The sequence below is a fragment of the Leucoraja erinacea genome, chromosome 10 (genome assembly GCF_028641065.1).
Source record: "Leucoraja erinacea ecotype New England chromosome 10, Leri_hhj_1, whole genome shotgun sequence".
Classification (NCBI taxonomy): Eukaryota; Metazoa; Chordata; class Chondrichthyes; order Rajiformes; family Rajidae; genus Leucoraja; species Leucoraja erinaceus.
In genome coordinates this window covers 43584505-43605860 of record NC_073386.1, presented here as the reverse complement: position 1 = coordinate 43605860, position 21356 = coordinate 43584505, and the positions used below count along the sequence as shown (strand labels likewise).

Below are 21356 nucleotides of genomic sequence, written 5' to 3'. Positions count from 1 at the left end.
ATCGACGTGCAGCTGTCAGTCAGTGGCTGTGTAGAGGGGCCCCGTCCCTGTTTTTGGCCTTGTGGTCGAGGCTTCAGAGATTCTCCTGCTGTTGATAAAAGTGATTGATTTATTTAAGGGGCGTGGTGGTGTTTGCTAGCCTGTTACCGATTTTGGCAGTGGCTATCTGCTCTCTGTATAAACCACCTTGTGCAGTCTTGCTCATAAGGCGTCCTGACATCCCGATAGCGACCTCTCCCCAAGAGACTTGGAGGCAGCTGCTGAGGAGTCTCACCAAGGAGTAGATTGACGTTCCTCTTAGAGCCAACATTTTCGCTTTCTTTTTCTGGGATCCAACCTTCCTCGGTGTACCTCCGTCTGGTCCCCTTTCCCATCGGCCACCGTTTCCCCCTTCGCCAAAATATAACACATTTTCAAGATCTTCCATAGATGTGCCCACGAAGGAGTCTCTGGGTAGCGCCTCCTCAAACACTATGTATGGTACCCTCATCCACTATTGGGCCTGGGTCCCAGTAGAGGCTTGCGGAGCTAGTCACTGCCGCCATTTGACTGACTCTTTGCTTCCTCAGCCAGTTCTCTTCCACATCTTCAGCCATTCGGCTCTAATCCTTAGATGTGAAACTCTGGAAGTCCAGATGTCCAGTTCTCCCCTATCCACGCTACTAGTTACATCCTCGAAAAATCGACGTGCAGCTGTCAGTCAGTGGCTGTGTAGAGGAGGCCCGTCCTTGTTTTTGGTTGTGGTCGAGGCTTCTCTCCTGCTTTGATAAAAGGATTGATGGGCGTGGCGTTGTGCACCGATTCAAGCTCCAGCAACCACCTTGTGCCCTCATTAGATCGCCTCAGGGCAGTGCATGGATTAGGAAACTAGATTTACTTTCGGGATCTGTTGAGCACATGAGGCTGGGCCACTCTTCTTGTCCCCAAGTAAGATCCTGGTAAAGCCAAAGAGATTGGAAATGAACGCAGCTCACTTCCTAGCTCCCTCTCTTCCTCTTCTCCTGTGCCACTCTGCTCTGGGCTGATGGGAGCGGTCATAAGTTCCCTCTTTTCCTTAGGATGTTTTACTTCATCTGTTGAGTCGGCCAAGTCTTGGTTCGCCTGGTAAAGCCAAAGAGATTGGAAATGAACGGAGATGCTCCCTGTACTTCCTCTTTTGTGCCACTCTGCTCTTCGAAGCTCCAGCCACCTTTGATGTATTGTAGGTAGGCCCTGTGGTTCCTCCTGGTGGGAGATGCCTTGTGGGTTTTTGTGGTCGAAGCTCCAGCCCTGTGGTCCATGGTGTGGGCCATGGGGTAGGCGGTGGGGTATTTTGGTGGCCCTGTGGTCCATGGTGTAGGTGGTTGGGCTTGGTGTTACCTTTCTCGCGATGGCCAAATCTTTCAGAGGCATAACTGACTATGATGGCAGACACTGTTTGGAGTCGGCGATCTACATCTCCTTTGGCTGTGGCTTGAATGAGCCATTAGACTGAGAAAAATAAAGTGTTGAATGCATTGTACAGGCCCAGTTTGAGCTGCGAGACCTTAAAATCAACATTCGGCTCCTGATCTGCATGAGCTCCAACACTTATACCAAAATTGTGGCCTAGGCACACAGGTTATCAAATCTTGGCAGTTTGTAGTCAGGGTGGGACATAGCATCCAGAAAATGGTATTTATGGTGTGTATTTTGCAATGGGAAGGAATTCCCTCTGTGCCATCATGGCCAAGGCTCTTGCTAATATGGAAGCAAATGAATACTTACCTGTGTAAAGTTCCTGCAGGTTATTATTAATTTTACTTCTTGACAAACTAAGTTTGCAATTGATGTCTAATTAAACGGGGGCAACTTTAGATTTGCAATGTATGTAGCTATATCATTGATTTATAATTAATATCTAATTGTATTATTTTAAAAATATATCACCTATCTGATTCAACGCAGAAATTTTACTCCTACTCTCCACATCCACTCAGGTGACATTGCGTGGAAAGCTACTGCTGTTTTTACATGCGCTTATGTTCTTTACAATGATCGAGGCAAATTTGCATCGATTTTTAATATGTGCCCACGTATGACTCACAGGACAAAGCATTTTTCAATCTAGCAGATCCACCTGGTCTGAATCCGGCAGCATTATTACATTGAATAGGACCATTCCCATAAGCAGGCTGTTTTTTCCTAATTAGGATGCCATTGGACAGGCTCTGGAGGACAAGGGACCCAAAGTGACATGTCTTTTACAGGCAGGATATTATGCACAGGTTCACCAACTGAAGGTAGGATAGCCATTGAGAACTGTTTTAACTCTACTAATTTATTAATTGTAACATTTTACGCTTCCTAATGTTATGCTTCTTTTTCAGATAAAATGTTTGTAAAGTAAATCTCTGCATGATATTGTTGTGCTTGTAATTTAAGTGCATATCAGTGTATGAAATTTTCCGACTGCAAAATCTATGGTTCCTCCTTGAGCTATTGATTTGCTGGAGATTATATTTTGATGAAGCATTTTTGAATTCCTACTTTGTACTTTTGGAGGGTGTAAATTTGGATATTTATTTTCAACGTAATATAAACAATATTTGCTGTTATACGATACACAAATGAAATGAAAAAATGCCGCCCTAATGACAATGAACAAATAAATATATTACCCACTGTATGTACCCTGCAATAATATTATGTAGGTAGGTGGATGTCGGGTAAAATATGGTGCTCCACTGCCTAAGATGAATAAGTGATGCTCTGACCAAACTGTATAGTTGCCAGTCAAGATGAATCACTGGCTATTCATAAGTCGACATTTCTATTCATTAACTATTTGTTATTCTTAATTATTAACGATATACTGGACACAATAGTGCTTCCTATAAATAATATGATAAAGTGGATGGTTCTGGGAGGGAGGGAAGTCTTGGACCAATGAGCATTGCTCCAGAATAAAAGGATTCACCTTTAGAATGGAGAAGAGGAGGAATTTTTTAGCCAGTGTGTGATGATGAATTAATTGGCACAAACAGCAGTGGATGCCAAGTCATTGAGTGTTTTTAAAGCAGAGGTTGATAAATTCTTGATTAGCGAGGGTGTCAAAGGTTACAGGGACAGGCAGGAGAATGGGGTTGAAAGGGAAAAATAGATCATGCCATGTTCGAATGGAAGAGCAGACTCGATGGGCCGAATTGCCTAATTCTGCTCCTATGCCTTATGGCCTAATATGTGAATATTTTTCAAAGCCATATCTATAAAACGTCAGAAGACCAATAGCTTAGAAAATTAGTTTGGTGACAAGAGCAGGCAGACTCATCAATACATTGATATTTCCTTTTGCACGATTTAAAATCATGCAGCACACATTTGCCTCTTTTTCAACTCAAAGTTGAAAGGAAAATCTGAACCTGTTGCTCATCTCTTAACTGACTGACAATAACCTGTGGTGATGGCATGTTGAGCTGCAAATTAACACAAGGCTCTTCACCCAAAACGTCGCCTATTCCTTTTTTCCGGAGATGCTGTCTGACCCGCTGAGTTACCCCAGCTTTTTGTCAATTTTTTCCTTCTCTTTTGATGGCATTGATTTCACTGGCCAGCAGAATATCTCCACACTCTTTCATGTCCTTATCCGTAGAAACTAGAAATACGCTGGATTCTCTGTTTGTGAAAATGAATTCTTGCTTTCCACTTGCACAGTAGTATCAGAATGAATGCTTGTTCCCAAATCGTTTTCCTCTAAATTACAGTTTTGCTCCTATATCTACAACATTTCAATATTTAGATTATTTTCTCAAAGTTACCAATCCCTTTTAGAAAGTGTGGAAAGTATTCTCTCATTACATCTAAGGTCCAAAATTTGACTTCCACATTGTGCAAATAACTCAGATCTCAAAATCGGAATGATTTTGTTGACTATTAACCTGGGTCTATAATAATGCTGTACGGATTTGCCTCACTATGCTGAAAGACCGCATTCCAACACTTACAATTACATATTTTAGATCTTTAGAAATGATCACTACAATGCAGCACTCTGCAAAAGTGGAGGAGGTATCCAAATGCTGCATGAAGAGCATTTCCTAAACATCACTGGGGTCCATCAGCCAAAGTTTGATTTGGCGTCCTGCACTTTAACAGATATTAATATTAAACACCACTCAATCTGGTTTTAAATTTACAGAGAATGTGGAGGAAGGAACTGCAGCTGCTGGTTTATACCAAAGATAGACACAAAGTACTGGAGTAACTCAGTGGGTCAGGCAGCATCTCGGGAGAAAAAGGATGGGTGACGTTTTGGGTTCCCTTCCACAGTGGGGCAGACACATTGTGTACGGAGGAGCTGCAGATGATGGTTTATACCAATGGTTCTTAACCTTTTTGGCCCCACGACCCCATCAGACATTCTTGGTCAGTACCATTGACCCCCGAAACAAAAATTGAAAAACAACCCAGCCCGATTTATTAAAACATGTCTGCCAATAGTCAGTCAATGGGATGGCTGAATTGCTTTGCAGCCATCAGGCGATCAAAATGAGGAGGAATGCTGGACAAGCAGCACCTCATGTCAGCGCCAATCACAAGCCTATTGCGTGCCTTCGTTTTCAGAGTTACCATGGTTGAGAATCCAGCCTCACAGCGATAGGACTGGACCAATTGGGTCAGGGCCAAACGTGGCGAGCTCTTGTTCCATGAAGTCACTCTTGAGCTGTGCATCTTCACAAATTCGGTAAAATTCAACATTCGCAGTAACGTCAGTATTGCTGATGGCACCGTCTTCAACAAAAAAGGGTCGGACGACCCACTCATCACGAGAGCGGTCGTCCAGTCCGGGGAAGTAACGTTCGATGGCTTCACTAATTGCCAGAAGGTGGGTTGAGATCTCCTCGTGGAAGTGGCATTCAGCATCTGGTGTAGCATCCAGGAGAGTCGTCATCTCAGGGAAGATAGTCGGGTCACTTTTCTCTGGTAAAGGTGAATCTTCTTCCTGAATGCTGCCACTTTGTTATGAGCTATCTGTAGCATTGGGAGGTTTCTTTGCAGTAACAGGGTCAAGGAATTCACCTCGGCGAAGAATTTAGCCAAGTAAGCAACCTTCATCACGAACAGTTCATCCTGCATCTTTTCATGAAGCTGATTCTCCTTCTCGGAGAATCCACCCTCTGTCCAAGAACAGCGTTATTTCCTCTCGAAGTTAAATCACATGATTGAGATCTTTACCACGCGGAAGCCAGCGCACCTCTGTGTGGAATATCATTACAGTGAAATCGGCTCCCATCAAACCTTACTCCCACTGCCCTTCTGCTTGGCTTGCCACAGCTCGTCCGCCTACTCCGCTAGCTGCAGTGGGTCTGCGAAATCCTCACCAGCAAGAAGCTGGCGGATGTCGTCTGGCATCTGTTCCAAGAAGGCATGTTCGCAGAGCAGGCAAGGCTGATGACCGTCCATGATGGTGAGCATGTCGATCATGAGCACCGACGGCTTGTGATCGCCAAGGCCGCCCATGTGCATGAGCCCCGCTGCGCGGTCCCGGTGGCCGAGTCCAAAGGTACACAAGAGCAGCGATTTGAGGCCCTCGTATTTGTCGTGATCCGGCGGCGCGCATAGGTAAGGGACCAGGCGACCAACCGTCTCCTGATCCAACGTGCCGATCACATAGTAGTACCGGTTGTCATCAACCGTGATGCGTCGGATGTGAAACTGGTCCTCGGTCTGCTGGAACCACACCTGGGGCTGCGATGTCCAGAACACGGGCAGCTTCAGGGAGGCACCATTCTGCTGGGCTGGATTGCCAGCGACCTCGGGCTGTTGAGGTTGATCGTTGGCTGAGTCCATAGTTTAAATCCAAAGTAACCGTTTTGGATCGTCGGGGTCACCAACATGACAGGCAATTAAGCAAGCCACGCATGATGAATCAAAGGGATCTTTATTGTCAAAGCAAAGAGGGGGTGGGAGATTGCAACATTCACATGGTCCTTCCTGTTTCGACGAATGCAATCAACCTGGTGTGCACAATCAAATAAGATCAAATAGAACAAGTTGTCCAACAACTTTAGGCTGTGCACGCCATACGCAAGAAGAAGAAGATAGCTAAGAGAACAACACACACGCAAATGGGGGAAGGTTGGTCCGGGGTTCTTTACTAGGGCACACCCCTAAACCTTGTGACAACTCCTTCCCGCCATTACCCAGTCATGTGACCCTGCCCCCGACTGCCGAGGGTTCGCATAGAGAATGGCCTAACCACCGGGTGGCGCCACAATACCAGTAACAAAAGGCGTGCAATACAGGCACACCACATTGAATGGTTAGTGAGGGAGATAAGGAGAGATTATGCTGTTAGGACTATTTTCTGTAAATGTTGGCAGTGAGAGTTGATCTCTTTGAAATGTACATCATTCTTAAGGGGATTAATAGGGTCAATAATGATGACTGATGATTCCACTGAATGGGATGTCCAGAAACAAAGACCATGGTCTCAAAATGAAGGTGCGCCATTTAGAACTGAAAATAGGAAGAGATTTTTCACCTGTATCTTTGGAACTCTCTACTTTGGAGGGCTGTGGAGGCTCATTGTTAAATATCTTCCGGATAGAGAACAATTTTTTTTGTGTAGCCAAAGGACTGTGCGGTAATATTGCAGTGCGGTGGCTCTGAACATAATGAATAGTCTTGATCTTTTTGGATGTTGGAATGGACATGAGAAGCCCATGTGTATTCTATTCCTTATGTTCTTATGTTACAGAGGGATTATGTAGAAACGAGGTCTATATTAGCGTCTTTGGAATCCGATTTGAATCATTTTTTCCTCAGAGTCAATTTTTGAGGTGAAAATGTTCTTCTATTCCTTTTATTTTTAAGGCCAAAAGGATTTAGTGATATAGGGACAGAACTGACACGAACAACTTAATTATTGTTTAATAACATCATTGATGATTCATGAGAACAAACTGCATTCTCCCACACTTGCCCCAGATTCTTTATTATCTTTGGTTAACAAAAGCCTTGTTGACATGAGATAGTATTTGCACATCAATTTCTATTTTTAGTTTAGTTTAGAGATGCAGCGTGGAAACATGCCCTTGTATGGGGTGCTTCATTATTATCCTTGCTGAATAAAAAGAGGATGCAGACAGCTTACAGGAACAAGTGTATGTGGAAGTAACATTGACATCAGGTGCCAGCCTTTACCAATCCCTTCAAGCGTCAGAGCTATCTTGTTCCTGGATCAACCAATAAATACTTGACTACAAAACCTGATCAAAGGCTGCGATTTCTGTAGTACGACTATCGACTGCAGAAGAGGAAGGCATAGGACCCACAAACCTGGCTTCATTAACGGGTCAGTGGTGGAGAGAGTCAACAACTTCAAGTTCCTGGGTGTACATATCTCTAAAGATCTGTCCAGGACCCAGCACATTGATACAATCATAAAGAAAGCCCATCAATTCCTCTACCTCCTTAGAAGATTGAGGAGATTAGGTATGTTGACAAATACTCTTTTGAACTTATACTGTTGCACGGCAGAGAGCATATTGTCAGGTTGCATCGTAGACTAACTTGGAGGTTAATTGGTCTTAATGTGGAGGATGGAACTAGCGTATGGTTGGCCGTTGGTCAGCGCAGACTTGGTAGGTCAAAGGACCTGTTTACACACTATATCTCCAAAACAAAAAAAAAATCTAATGAGTAGTATGTTTATAAACCTGCTGTGCTGCAGCAAGTAAGAATTTCATCCTTCCCATTTTGGTACATTTAACATTAAAACACTTGATTCTTGATTGATTGAAATATATGGCATTGAAACAGGCCTTTTGGCACACCGAGTCCACGTCGACCACTGGTTCACACTAGTTCTTTATTATCCCACTTTACCTACAATCCTGACATGCTAGGGGCAATTTACAGAGGCCAATTAATCTACAAACCCAAATGTATTTGGGATGTGAGAGGAAGCCAGAGGAACCGGAGGAAACCCACGCAGTCACAGGGAGAACATGCAAACTCCACACAGACAGCACCTGAGGTCAGGAGCGAACCCGAGTCTCTGGCACTGTGAGGCAGTGGCTCAACCAGCTGTGTAATTGTGTTACCCTCAATCATCTTCTAACTCCCTGGAGTATTTACGCTGTCTGTAAGGTGCAATGTAGGAGGATAATGGGATGACCTCCACTTGCTTAAATGAAAACAACTTCAGCAGCACTGAAGCTCAACTCTATCCTTGACGATACAGCCCTCTTCAAGCTTTCATTCACTGCATCACCTGCATATCTGAAAAATTGACAGCAGCAAACCATCAAAACCTCTGGTGATTTAAAAGGATACGATTACAAAATGTGCGGGAACACCACCGCTGGCAAGGTACTTTCTAGGATTTGTAGTGTTTCACCATTCATTTCGTATCATCGGGTGTTCATCTAAAACTCCCCAATCAATAACGAGAGAGACACTTTCAATAGAGGTTCAAGAAGAGAGTTCCCCAGCGCCACCTCAAGGGAAAATAGAACCTCATAAAAAAAATAGAATCATACGTGAATAATAGAAAGATCTCCTAAATCTTTTTACCCATCTTGAGCCCTTCTTTCGAGTCAAGAAATCAAGAGGCAATTGTCATATGGAACAATGAAATTCTTACTTGCCACAACATAATAGGCCTTCCACCCAATACACATAGATAATGTATAAGAAACAATTCAGTAAATCAGCAACTCCAATACTCTTGCACAAAATGTCCAAAGTCCTCAGTGCAACTAAACCCAGCCCACAGTTAGTGTTGTGTAGTGCTCAAGAGCCAGATGGGTGTTGGGAAGAAGCTATTCAAGAATCTGATGGCCATAGTTTTCATACCTTTATCCCAATGGTAGGACTGACCTCTCACTGTCTCTTGAGTTGCCTCTTGGTTTCACCTTGCAAGCCCCGCCACAACCGCTGAACATGCTTCTCATCCTCCAATTTAGAGCAAAACAGGAAAGCTGGAAACACTCAGCCGGCCAGGCAACATAGATTCACTGTCACCATCATTGGTGAGGTACAGGCTGCAGTGTGTACGTCCTATAAATTGCTCTGCCAATAGCCATCTTGGCTACACTGACACCACTTCCCAAGCCTTTCTCACCATGACGGGGAAGAGCAACGTGTTCATGGGATCACCACCATGAACCATGGCCGGTTTCCTTCCAAGTCACACACTGAGAATTTGTTGACATTTATTCATTGTCACTGGGCCAACAATCCCAAGCTCTCTACTTAAAAACTTCCTCATCAGAAGGACATTGGTTGTTCAAGAACACAATTGAGAGCAACTTTCCTAGGGTCAAAGTGGGATGGAGGAAAGTTGTGGTCTTACCAGCAATGGCCATATTCTAGGAATAAATTAAAAAAATGCCTCTCTGGCAAAATGAATCATTATGCAGGTATCTTCACACTCTCAATTCTAAGGAAGCAGATTCCACATGTCTGAAATAAACAGTTTAGCCAAATAGCTGAACCACACTTGGCAACTCCATTTTTTTATTTGCTCTGCACTTCTAAAGTTGTTCATTTTTATGATATAATTTCCATTTCTGATTCTATTACTGAATGTGCATAGATATTGGTTGAGGTCAGTGTCATGTTTTGTGGTGCTAGGCAGGGTTGGCAGGCATTCTGCCAACTCTCACTGCCTTGGACTTGTATACAATGAACGAGCCATCATAACTGTACCAAGCATGAGTCAATGCCTTCAGGAAAAGTGACAAAGAGACCAATAGATATTTTTAAAAGATTAAATGGAATAAACTAAAATAGGAAAATTAATTTATTTTCATCTCGTACATTTTGTAAAAGCAGAGGCAGGATTTGGTTACTTAAATTTAAGTGAAATGTATCTTCGAGACTAATGATGCAGATTGACTTTAATTGAATCTGTCGGGCATTGTTGTTTTGATGTCAAGCGACTGCAGTTCCAGCATTGTTTCTCATGCCATCTGTGCGTGGAGATGTTTGCTTCCTGTGCTGCTGTACGGTTCTGCCTACCAGCACAGGGCACAATCACGTAACAGTGCTGTGCATCAGCAGCCTCCGATTATTGGATGGAATTGGGGTGACCTTTGACTTTGATTGCATGTGAATGACAAATCAAAGGTCAGCAGTTTGGAAATCCAGTTTGGCTTCCTGCACAATTCAGCAGCCGATCCTGGGCATGAAAGGATTTAACAACGACTGCAATTAAAGGTAGGGAATATGACTACTAATTAGGTCATGGCACTAGAGATAAGATGACAAACAAATTCTACTAAAGATTTCAGAAGTATTTCGTAACCAAGCAATTAATGTTCCAAAATATTATTTAAAAATGCAAAAAAGCCTGCACTATGGCATCGTGAGACGGGCAATGCTATTTTTAAACTTCTGTACCAAAGGACTAGAATGATCAAAGGCTTTGAAATCCTTTATATCACAAAAGAAAAGCATTGCTAGCGATTTAAAAAAAAATGCTCATATCCACCTCTCCTTTTAGCTGTAATTTTCTTAATTTTTTAAACACGGAATGAAATTTGTATTTAATGTGTTAAATGATAATTTAACATGGATTTACCAGTCAGTTAAGTGCAGAATGAATTTGTGTGCATTTATTCCATTTTATACCCATTAAATGTTCATTTGCTGCAAAGCTTTGGAATTTACAGTTTTACTGCACAGAGCACCTCCATGCAAAGAGATAAGAACAAATTAGATCTGTAAAACAGAATCCTTATTTTGCTTCCAAGCAGCATTGGTAAGAGTGCACATCAGTGCTTTTCATGCTAACAGTCATAATCCCTTTCCTCTTGCTGTTTTTATTTTCTTCTGCAGCTGCCTGACAGACAGATGGAGATTTAAAGCTAACTACAGCTAGCAGAAGCAAGCCTGAAGCCTGCTGGAGACAAATGTGGAACCAAGAGAATACAAAATTAGAATGTAGGTGAATTTCAAAATCTATTACACAAACAAATGTTCATAAAGCCTGGACATACTCTAAATGACATGTTAACATAATTAGACAAGTTTTACAAACAGTATGCAGGACATTATGTGTTATTGAGAAACTAGATTCTTTAACCACTGCATCAATCTTGAAATTATGTAAAGTAAAAATTATTCTGAAGCTGATATAATCTTATTGTTCTCTATGTTCTTTTGTCAGTTGCCATGTTTGGTTTTTAAAATTGGCGTAATGCCATGAGGATTTTCTAACCTGAGATAAAAACATGCTTTAACTTTCCAAATTCTTTAGTCAGCACAATGTCATCAACATGTTCAACTTCAACTGTGAAAAGATTTAGTTTTTAAAATCACAGAGCATATTAATATAACAATTAGATTATTTTTTCGTAATCCATAAACATTTGAATGTTAAAGGCATTAAACGGTCGATTTGTGGAAAAAGGCCATGTTCTTCTCAATTTTGAAACATAATGAACATTATTAAGATTTGGAATTTATAATTAAGTCTGCTGATCTTGCATCTTCCATGTACCAAGAAGATATAGCTGCAATTAATCTCAAAGGTCATAAACTTGTGAAGTGCCTGAAATATTACACTTGAAACTGTATCTTCATTAAACCATCAAAAAATGGATGTGTAAGTAGAAGCTGATATAAGTTGTTGGTTCGCTGCCTTGAATATTGCTTAGTGCAGAATTAATACAGAAATCCTCAACCCATTTGTAAACATGCGCCCAGAATATTTAACAGTGTATGCGGGGTACAGGTTTTTATTTGCAGACTCAGAGAATATTAGCTAATTACAATTAATTGTGCTAATAAGCTAAAAACTATAAGGATTATAACTTCAAAATTTGCTTCAGGCTCAGGTAAAATTAAAAATTGAGGTATGTTCACAATATAAAGATACAGTAAATTCAGCATTTATACATAGAACAGAACAGTCCAGCATAGGAACAGGCCCTTTAGTCCATTGAAAGAGCAAAGGGCAAAATACAGAGTGCAGAATATAGTTCTCGGCATTGTAAGGCACCAGACCAGAGTCCAATGTCTACAATGGGGTAGACAATAATTGGACAGTACCCTCATTCAGAAGCCTGAATACAGAATGGAAGAAGCTGTTCCTGAGTTTGGTGATGCATACTTTTAAGCTTCTTTGTCTTTTGCCTGACAGGAGCAGGGAGAAGTAGAATGACTGGGGTGGGACAAGTCTTTGATTATGTTGGCTTTACGGAGGCATCGTAAAGTGTAGAAGGGGATCAATGGTGGGGAATCTGGTCTGTGTAATGGACTGGGCTACATTCACAATTCTCCAATCTCTTGCAGTCTTGGGCAGCGCTGTTTCTTGAAGTACTGCGGACTGTTTTTTTCTCTTATTTAAGAAGGATTGCATTTGCATAGACGACAACACAGTTGTTTGATTAGTTACATTAGTTTAACTTTGGTAATCAAGAGTTTAATCTTTTAAAAAAAGGTTGTGATGACCTGCTGGTCATGGTTTCACTCACCATCACTACTAGTCTCTGCTTTAAAAAAAAATCATGGTGCTATTCAAGCTGGTGTCTCTTGATCATTGATCAAGGACTCTGGCTTCAATCCCAGCAACATGTGCTACATTACAGCACCTTCTCAGTGAGTCATGAATCAACAGAGGTCTCTGTCTCAGGAAGATGTGCAGACTGTCTCTTTGGATATATCAAAATGGAGAGTCAGATTTTTGTCTCTAGGGTCATTAGACATGAAGAGAACAGGTAGGAAAGAGAATCAGAGGTCAAGATCAGCCATGGTCTTATCATATGATGGGGTAGTCAGTTGGCCAGTTTCTGATTCTATTTCAAATGTTCTTATGTTATTAAACATTCACCGTTCAGCAGTTTTCATCACATGCTTCTCTGATAATTCCATTAATTTCACCTGACCTTTAGTGGGAGTTGATAACAATACAATAACAACATCTTTGACAGAAACATCTCCAAAAAAGGCTTACCATGTCTCTCCCCTTTCTGTGGATGGAAAGTCACGTACATTAAGTACAATCAAGGAAGTACAACAAAGTTATACAACAATCATATTGATAGTTACAAATTTAATTTTGTGGTTTTCATGTTCATTTTGAATAACAAACTCAGTTTGTGCTGGAACATAACCCTATATGGCACTGAAACGAGTCAGCCTTCCTTCACAACTTTAGTCAACAAATCAAAAACAGGCCCTTTGACCCACTAAATCAATCAATCAATCACCTAGTTTCAGTTCAGGTGAGAAACTTCTGACTCCAGTAAATCCTCACCTGGTCCAGTTCAAAACTATGATGTATGAAGTCTTATGAATTAAGTCTGAAGTCTAAAGTCTTGATAATTCATCACATGATCTTTATTCACCTGAACCATGGGCGAAACTGATCCTGTGCATTCAATAACTAACAACCAGCATCCTTGTACAAATATAGGATTATCCAGTTCAAAGTGGTCATCACAAACTCTGGTGTCATGTTTTTCCTTTTGCCTCATTTGTGTGGAGGCATCAAACCAAATGCATTCTGAAACATCTTTTCATTAAGAACTCAGCAAGCATATGTCCTGCACTTTGTGTGGTGAATTCTGGGATGAAGAAGAAATGTGTAATTTTGTTTTGATTTCACTTCCTTTCATCTTATTCAATCCATGCCACCTGTCACTATGTAAGTTGCCCTTTATGCCAGCTCTTCGAGTCAGAATGTTGTTGAGCTGTGTGCACCCACCCGACCACATTCCTTGTACAAACCGCAGCAGTGTCATCAAAATGCCACTGTCTGTCACAGGTAATTTAGGACAACCACTGAAGATCTACTGAAGCTCACCCTCAATGATGAGGTCATTGTTTGAGATGTACAAAAATAATACCTCAGGGAACTGCTTCTATCCATTTTGCATGTGCATCCACAACAATCATGATCACCTTTCCCCATAAATTGATCTGCGCAATTCACTTGTGCTCTTGTGTTTCTCCACACTGTGTCTGTAAGTGAACATTTTCATTTTGATCAAGGTCTAATTGGTGAGGGCCAGGTGTTGAGAAACGCTATTGGTGGATTGCAGAAACACTCTTGGCATTGCTTAAGTTCCCTCATAGTGTCTTCCAATTACCTTTCTTGGTCACCAAATAAACATGACAACTTGCTTGATGTAAGCAGCACCTCATGGAACGGCTTCAGAATAATTGCTCTTCCTTGTGGTGGGACAACTACTTTGGATTCCTGAAGAACCCCAGCATTCTGGATGATTAATTGATACCTTTTCCTGTGAAGTTGCAATGAAGTGTTACCTTCATGTTATCCTTCCAAACCATGCAGTAGGTGTTGGTGCACCTGCAGCAGGATAAGAGTCACGTTTTGTCACGATGGCAAACTTTTGTATTGTAATTTGTGTTCTGTTCATGGATTCCAGCAATGACACACCCTCACCCAATAAGAGTGTCTCACAGGAGGATGCACTAACTGGCAATTGACTCAGAGTATTAGCATCTGATTGTCTGCTCTTGAGCTCCTGGGCACCGACTTGTGCAGCCTTAGTTAATGTTCAGCTCTGCATTCTGGCACAGGCTGACTAACAAATCCTCTTGAATTCATTACAAACATTTAATGTTTCACTCAAGCAACCATGTGTCGGAATTTATCACTTATCCATAACAGATTCTAAGAAACCTTGTGGGGTATTCAAAACTAGTTACCAAAATGAAAATGTTCACTCACAGACATAGTGCAGAGAACATGTTCAATGAATTGACTTATTTTAAAGACACATCTTGCCAGGTAAAAAGGATCAACAATTATTTCTTCCAAAAGTGAGGGGGAGAAGGATGGAGACTAAAAAAGTCAAAACATTGGCAGCCCCAGGTAACTTTCATTATCTCTTTGGTTAAATCTTCTCTGCTTTAAAGAGAGACCTTGATGCACAATCAATCACTTGCTCATCTTCCATTCTCCATATAGAGTAACAAAACCATATGCACAGTTGATCCTAATGAACAAGAATATTGGACTCAGCATCAACTGCTCTGGGACTCAGAACTTCCATGCAGTTTTATGATTTTGCTATTGCAGAAGGCCTAGCATGGTGTGCAAATATAGCAGGAGCAGGCCGTCAGGGGAGGCAAGGTAGGCACTGCCTACCCTGACTAAAATTATGAAATGGTAATTATTAAACATAAATGGTAAAGGCATGGGAGAATTATGCCTATCTAAGAGATCGATCTCTTAGGTAGGCATAATTCTCCGTGCCTTTCAACCGCAGCACTTGTAACCCTTTAAGATCTGTGCAGCAACACGTGCCGTCAGCGCTGCTTCAAGCCGTAAATTTCAAGCGGAGCTGAAGGCAGCTGAAATTCTGCCGTTGCTGTACTGCGCAGCGCGAGTTTCTTGGCGGGTTTATCAAATATGGATTGCCATTATTTTAAGCGTATCTTAGGAAACAAAGAGTGAAGAATGGAGTTCATGTACCAATAATGTGGTAAGTACATTTCTTGGTGCTTTATGTTTTTAAATACTGTATTTCCCGGGGTGGGTGGGGAGAGCTCCTTTCACAGTGTTTGGGGAGTCTGGCCCGGGGTAAAGTTGCGGGGAGGGCAGGAGCATTGTAAAGGAGGGGATCGGGGCCAATAACTCGCTTGCTATGCTCCGGGCATGGAGCCACCGCATTGTGGCCGGGGAGTAAATTCGCTCGGGTGGCTGCAAGTGGCCGCTTCTGACAACCCCTTCTGTCGGCCCCCTGCTCACCTCTGGCAGTGCTCTCCGTCTGAAAACCTCTCTCCTGCCGCTTGCCGGCTTCACTCATATCAGCCGCTTCCCGCAAATCCTTAAATTCCGACAGCGCACTCAAGGGACCAAATGTGGTTACTCGGCTGTCGGAATTTAAGGATTTGCGGGAAGCGGCTGATATGAGCGAAGGGGTTGGCTGGTCCCGGCGCACACTCGCAGCCACCCGAGCTAATTCACTCCCCGGCCACAATGGGGTAGCTCCGTGCCCGGAGCGTCGCAAGTGGGTTACATATGAGCGAAGCCGGCGAGCGGCAGGTGAGAGGTGTTCAGACGGAGAGCACTGCCAGAGGCGAGCGGGCCGGCAGAAGGCACTGAAGTGGCAGCCAGTTCTGCTGTCGGGTACCGGCGGCCACTCGCAGTCACCCGAGCTGCTTCCTTCCCGGGAAGTGGCGGCCAGTTCTGCTGTCCGTGCCCAGAGCGCTGCGGCAGCGGTGAGTGAGTCTGACATGATCTCCGACCCCCTCCTTCTCAACACTCCTGCCCTCCCCGCATCTTTAATCGCTGGCACAGACTCTCCACATGCTGTGAAAGGAACTCTCCCTCTAATTGGACCCTTGAATTAGTATTGTCATTCAATAAGATGACAACTGATTCAACGTCCCGTGTGCTCCCGTTTTTCCCACCATCTCTCCACCTGCCTTCATCCTCCGTCCCTCACCCATTCAGTAATTAAAAAATGAAGGAGATTTAGAAGCCTTGGGAAAATTGATTTGTTACTTATTTTTATTTTTTACGGAGAGAACAATCTGCGCATGTGCGGTTTAAGATTATTTTTTTTTAAAAGCCGGCTGACTGCCTACCTTGAGTAATTACTAACGGCACGTGCCTGGAGATGCCCATGACAATTGCAAACTCTTAAACCTGTCAGGTTGGTAGAACTATGTTCTCCAACACTGTCTTAACCTTGCCTTCAGCTTGGTGAACCTCGGTCAGCCTCCGTCTTTCAGCTCATATTAGGTGCTGCTGAACTAGCAAAGACGTATGTCTTTTCTCAATCATCTTCCTGCTTCTCAAAATCAAAGTAAATGTTCCAGCTTTTCCTTGTGTTCATGCTCTTGTCTTTCCAGCCCTCAGGATGCTATGTAGTTTGCATGTGATAGCTGGCAGACGTTGGATGAATGTGTGTAATGTCCTCTGGACCCAACCCAATGACTTTCAAACACCACACATTTAGGCTCTAGTATAAACATTGGAGTTTGTTTTAACATCTAGTTGATGACCAGTGAAAGATTTGAGACCTTTTCTCACCCCATTTTGGCCAGGTGTTAACAGAGTGTGCCCATGTTGTTCGATGGGCTAAGGCATCAAGTTGAGGTTGGGGCTGCCAACGATGATGACTGTGATGTTAACTGGCAGTGCAGGAGAAGGAGGGGGGATTGCAAATACTGAATATCCCAGAGCTGCAGCAGTCCAGACTGTTTTTATGAGGACCAGTGGAATGCTTTCCCACATAAAACTAAACGTGATACTTGGACTTGGTTTGTCTGTTTGCTCTGCTCTCACCTTCCATTAAACTGTTTACTGTATGCACATGCACAGTCTAACCATTCTCAACTAAACATAGCTATCCGGAACTTATTTCAACATCAACAGACTAGATTCCCACTGTAAAAAGCAGGCTGTTTCAGATACCTTTAAATATCTGGCGATAGCTTGGACTTGCCAAGAGTTAGTTGGGAGCATCTTTGGTGCAACATTGTAGGAAAGCCAATGGTCCTAATTGATGCCATTCTTGACCTGTTAATAACAGATGAAAGCAGTTGCAATGTGCCCTTGATGCTTAATTTGAACATCCTTACCAATTCTGCCATTAATGATTTCTGATCCATATCCGAATCAGATTTTTTCCTACAATGTACCCATAGTATCTACAAAGGAATTTATCAACAGAAATAATCAAAAAGGTTTCTGAAGGACAGTATGTATATTCTTGTTTTACCCTTTTGTTTTAAAGCAGTATGGTGTATCAAATAGTAGCACTTAGTTCTTAAGAATGGTTTTCCCCAAAGCTTGCATACAACATTAACTGATATACAGGTCAACCCAAGGTTCAAATCACGCTAACATTTTATTTTTTAATATGGTGCTTGACTGTTGCCTACAGGGTTTTTAATCTGTAGAATTTGGGATACCAAATTTTAAATATTTACAGCCTTCTTCTTTTTGGATACATCCAGCATTGTACAATTCTCTTCTCTGCTTGATTTTTGTGTTCAATGTGGTGTCAATTGAAAGGCATAATTCTCTACTTTATCATCCCGCTGTGCTATATTTTGCTCCATCAAAATTGTTTTCAATTATGAAATACAGCTTAAAAAAAACCCCTCAAATCCATGTATCTATCTGAGCTTCTTCACCCTTATACACCCTCCCGCTCTCTCAGGTCAGATGATCAGCTGCTCCTGAGTGGGCCAAAAACTAAGCGGAAGCTCAGAGGGGACCGTGCCTTTGCTGTGTCAGCTCCGAGATTATGGAATGAATTGCCTTTACACGTTAAACAGGCCCCTTCTCTAGCTGTTTTTAAATCACTCCTGAAGACACATCTATTCTCCGTGGCCTTTGTAGACCAGTAAGGTGTCGAATTATTTATTTACTTTATTTGCTTGATTTTGCTGCGTGGTTCATACTCGTGTTTTATGTCTTTTGATTTATTGTTGAATTTCGTATGTAATTTATGCGCCTCGTGTTAGCTGTATGTTCTGTTGTTCTGCCTGTTTTATGATGTCTTGCTTTTTTTTTTCTGTACAGCACTTTGGTCAGCTTTGGTTGTTTTTTAAGGTGCTTAACAAATAAAGTTATTATTATTATTATTAAGTAATGATACATAGATGAAGAATAAAGTATAATGATATGTTAAGTATGACCATCAGAATTAGGGGTAGGAGAAGGTCACTGGCATTTAGACCTGCCACGTCTTGCAAAAATAGTGTAATATAATGGGAAGTGTTTAAGAAGGAACTGCAGATGCTGGAAAATCGAAGGTAGACTAAAGTGCTGGAGTAACTCAGCAGGTAAGGCAGCATCTATGGAGGGAAGGAAATAGGCAACGTTTCGGGCCGAAACCCTTCTTCAAACTTCCAAATTCCCATCCACATGATAACTTTTTATCCTCTCGGTTCTCAAAAATGTATCTACCTTTGAATTAAAAATAATCAAAGACTCTGCTTCCACTGTTATTTCAGGAAGAGAGTTCAATAATCTCACAGGTCTGAGAGAAAAAAATTAATCTAATTTCTAGTTTAAGCAGATGCGCCCTTACTTCTGAACATCGACACTGGTTATTAATCCTGCCACATGATGAAACATCCTCTCCAATTATATCATGTTGTGAGTACTCGCTACATGGTACCTTCGGGCTGTAGTTAGTAGAATAGGTTTTGGGGGCTATCTGGCCTCTTCCTGCTTGTTTGTTTCTGGATGCAGCTAGTACTTTACATCCTCTGCTTTCTTTGAATCAAGACAGTGAATATTGGGAGGACTTTATTAATTATTGGCCACTTTGGCTGAAAGACCGTTCAATCATCAAATAGTGTCACTGAATACTTCATGTCCATCTGCAAGGATACATAGGAGCTTCATTTAAAGATGTCATTGATTGTGTGAAAATAAAAACAAAACTGCAGATGCTAGAAATCTAAAATTAACACAGAAAATGCTGGAAATACTCAGCATATCAGGCTGTACCTGAGGAAAGTAAACCAGAATTCATGTTTCAGATCAAAGACACTTCTTCAGAACTGGGAAGGAGACAAAAGAAGCTTGTTAAGGTCCATAGAGACTGGGGAGGTAGGATGTCTCTAAGACAGTAAAAACAGTGTGACTGCAGTGATAGTCTGTAAACAAGATGATCTGGTCAATTAGTGAATGGGAACAATTAGAGAGTAAGAACATAGATAAAAGAATGTAGACAAAAGAACATAGGAGTTATAAAATGGAGACCATGAAGACTTGCCCGGCAGGTGAGACTGGGCATGTCCTCGACTCCCTGATGGAAAGTTTAGTTTAGTTTAGAAATACAGTGCGGAAACAGTCAAGAGCGGAACTCACTATCAAAACGTGGGGGGGACGGGGGACACATTTTTTTGGTGGGCGCGCGCATGCGCACACTCACACACGCGCGCGAGGCTTCGGAAGGTCAATCCAGCGCTACATGCAGCTCAACTGCCTCTCACCGGGTTAACTACAGCCCAGTCTGGACTGACGGGGTACCAGCGCTGCTTCTCCGCGCTGGCCATATTTCCCGCAAGTCCAGGCAGGTTAACCTGGTGGGGGTGTTACCCACCTCTCAAAACATGGGGGGGACGTGTCCCCTCTGGCCCCCCCCCCCGGCTTTTCCGCCCCTGGAAACAGGACTATCTGCCCACTGAGTCCCCGCCGACCAGCAATCCCCGCACATTAACACTATCCTACACATATTAGGGCCAATTTACACTTATACCAAGCCAATTAACCTACAAACCTGTATGTCTTTCGAGTGTGGGAGGAAACCGAAGATCATGGAGAAAACCCACGTGGTCATGGGGAGAAGGTACAAACTCTGTACAGGCAGCACCCGTAGAGAATAAAGAAATGCTTAGGTTACGTGTTCACAGCTCACAATAGGCCTTTAACTCATGTGAAAATACATTTTCCCCATTGGCCCAAAGGCGAAGGAAGAGTAGAAAACACAAAAAAAAAAAGTTTTCTTGTTTTGTCATTCTTGTAAAAAGGCTTATCACTTGTAATTGTTACCCCAAGAGTTAGAGGGCTCTTTTGCTAAACCTGGTCCCCACAGCTATGTACTGCATACAGGAACATTTACTTGTTCATGGACAAGAACAATATTTCTTTCGATTTTCATTTCATTATTGTATTTGTATATAAATTTGTAAATATAATGAAACTAATATGCTTGTCATGCAAAATCAACTGCCCACAAAATAGTTGCTGCCAAGCTATTTCTAAAATTGCAATGAAAGATGCCAGTAATTTCTTAGGCGTTATCTTTCACACCACATGTACCTACCCACATTGTCAGATGGCATGGAACAGAATATGTGAAAGCAAACACCAGAGAATATTTGTCTTTTGTTACCACATATAGGAGAAATGTGTATAACACATATGTGAGGAGGATGCTAGGAGACTGCAAGGTGACTTGGATAGGCTGGGTGAGTGGGCAAATGTTTGGCAGATGCAGTATAATGTGGATAAATGTGAGGTTATCCATTTTGGTGGCAAAAACAGGAAAGCAGACTATTATCTAAATGGTGGCCGATTAGGAAAAGGGGAGATGCAGTGAGACCTGGGTGTCATGGTACACTAGTCATTGAAAGTAGGCATGCAGGTGCAGCAGGCAGTGAAGAAAGCGAATGGTATGTTAGCTTTCATAGCAAAAGAATTTGAGTATAGGAGCAGGGAGGTTCTAGTGCAGTTGTACAGGGTCTTGGTGAGAGCACACCTGGAGTATTGCGTACAGTTTTGGTCTCCAAATCTGAGGAAGGACATTATTGCCATAGAGGGAGTGCAGAGAAGGTTCACCAGACTGATTCCTGGGATGTCAGAACTGTGTTATGAAGAAAGACTGGATAGACTTGGGTTTATACTCTCTAGAATTTAGGAGATTGAGAGGGGATCTTATAGA

At 42.3% G+C, this 21356-nt stretch overlaps 1 protein-coding gene across 1 annotated transcript in view; it reads left to right on the top strand.

Moving 5' to 3' along the window:
• Positions 1 to 9964: 9964 nt before the first annotated feature.
• The window catches only part of dnajc6 (DnaJ (Hsp40) homolog, subfamily C, member 6), a 93187-nt gene continuing 81795 nt past the window's right edge, over positions 9965 to 21356 (top strand). Inside the window, exons 1-2 of the mRNA XM_055642067.1 lie at positions 9965 to 10185; positions 10807 to 10911. Of these exons, the coding sequence (XP_055498042.1) occupies positions 10881 to 10911 (31 nt within the window). The 5' untranslated portion in view covers positions 9965 to 10185; positions 10807 to 10880. The remainder of the gene's footprint in view (positions 10186 to 10806; positions 10912 to 21356) is intronic.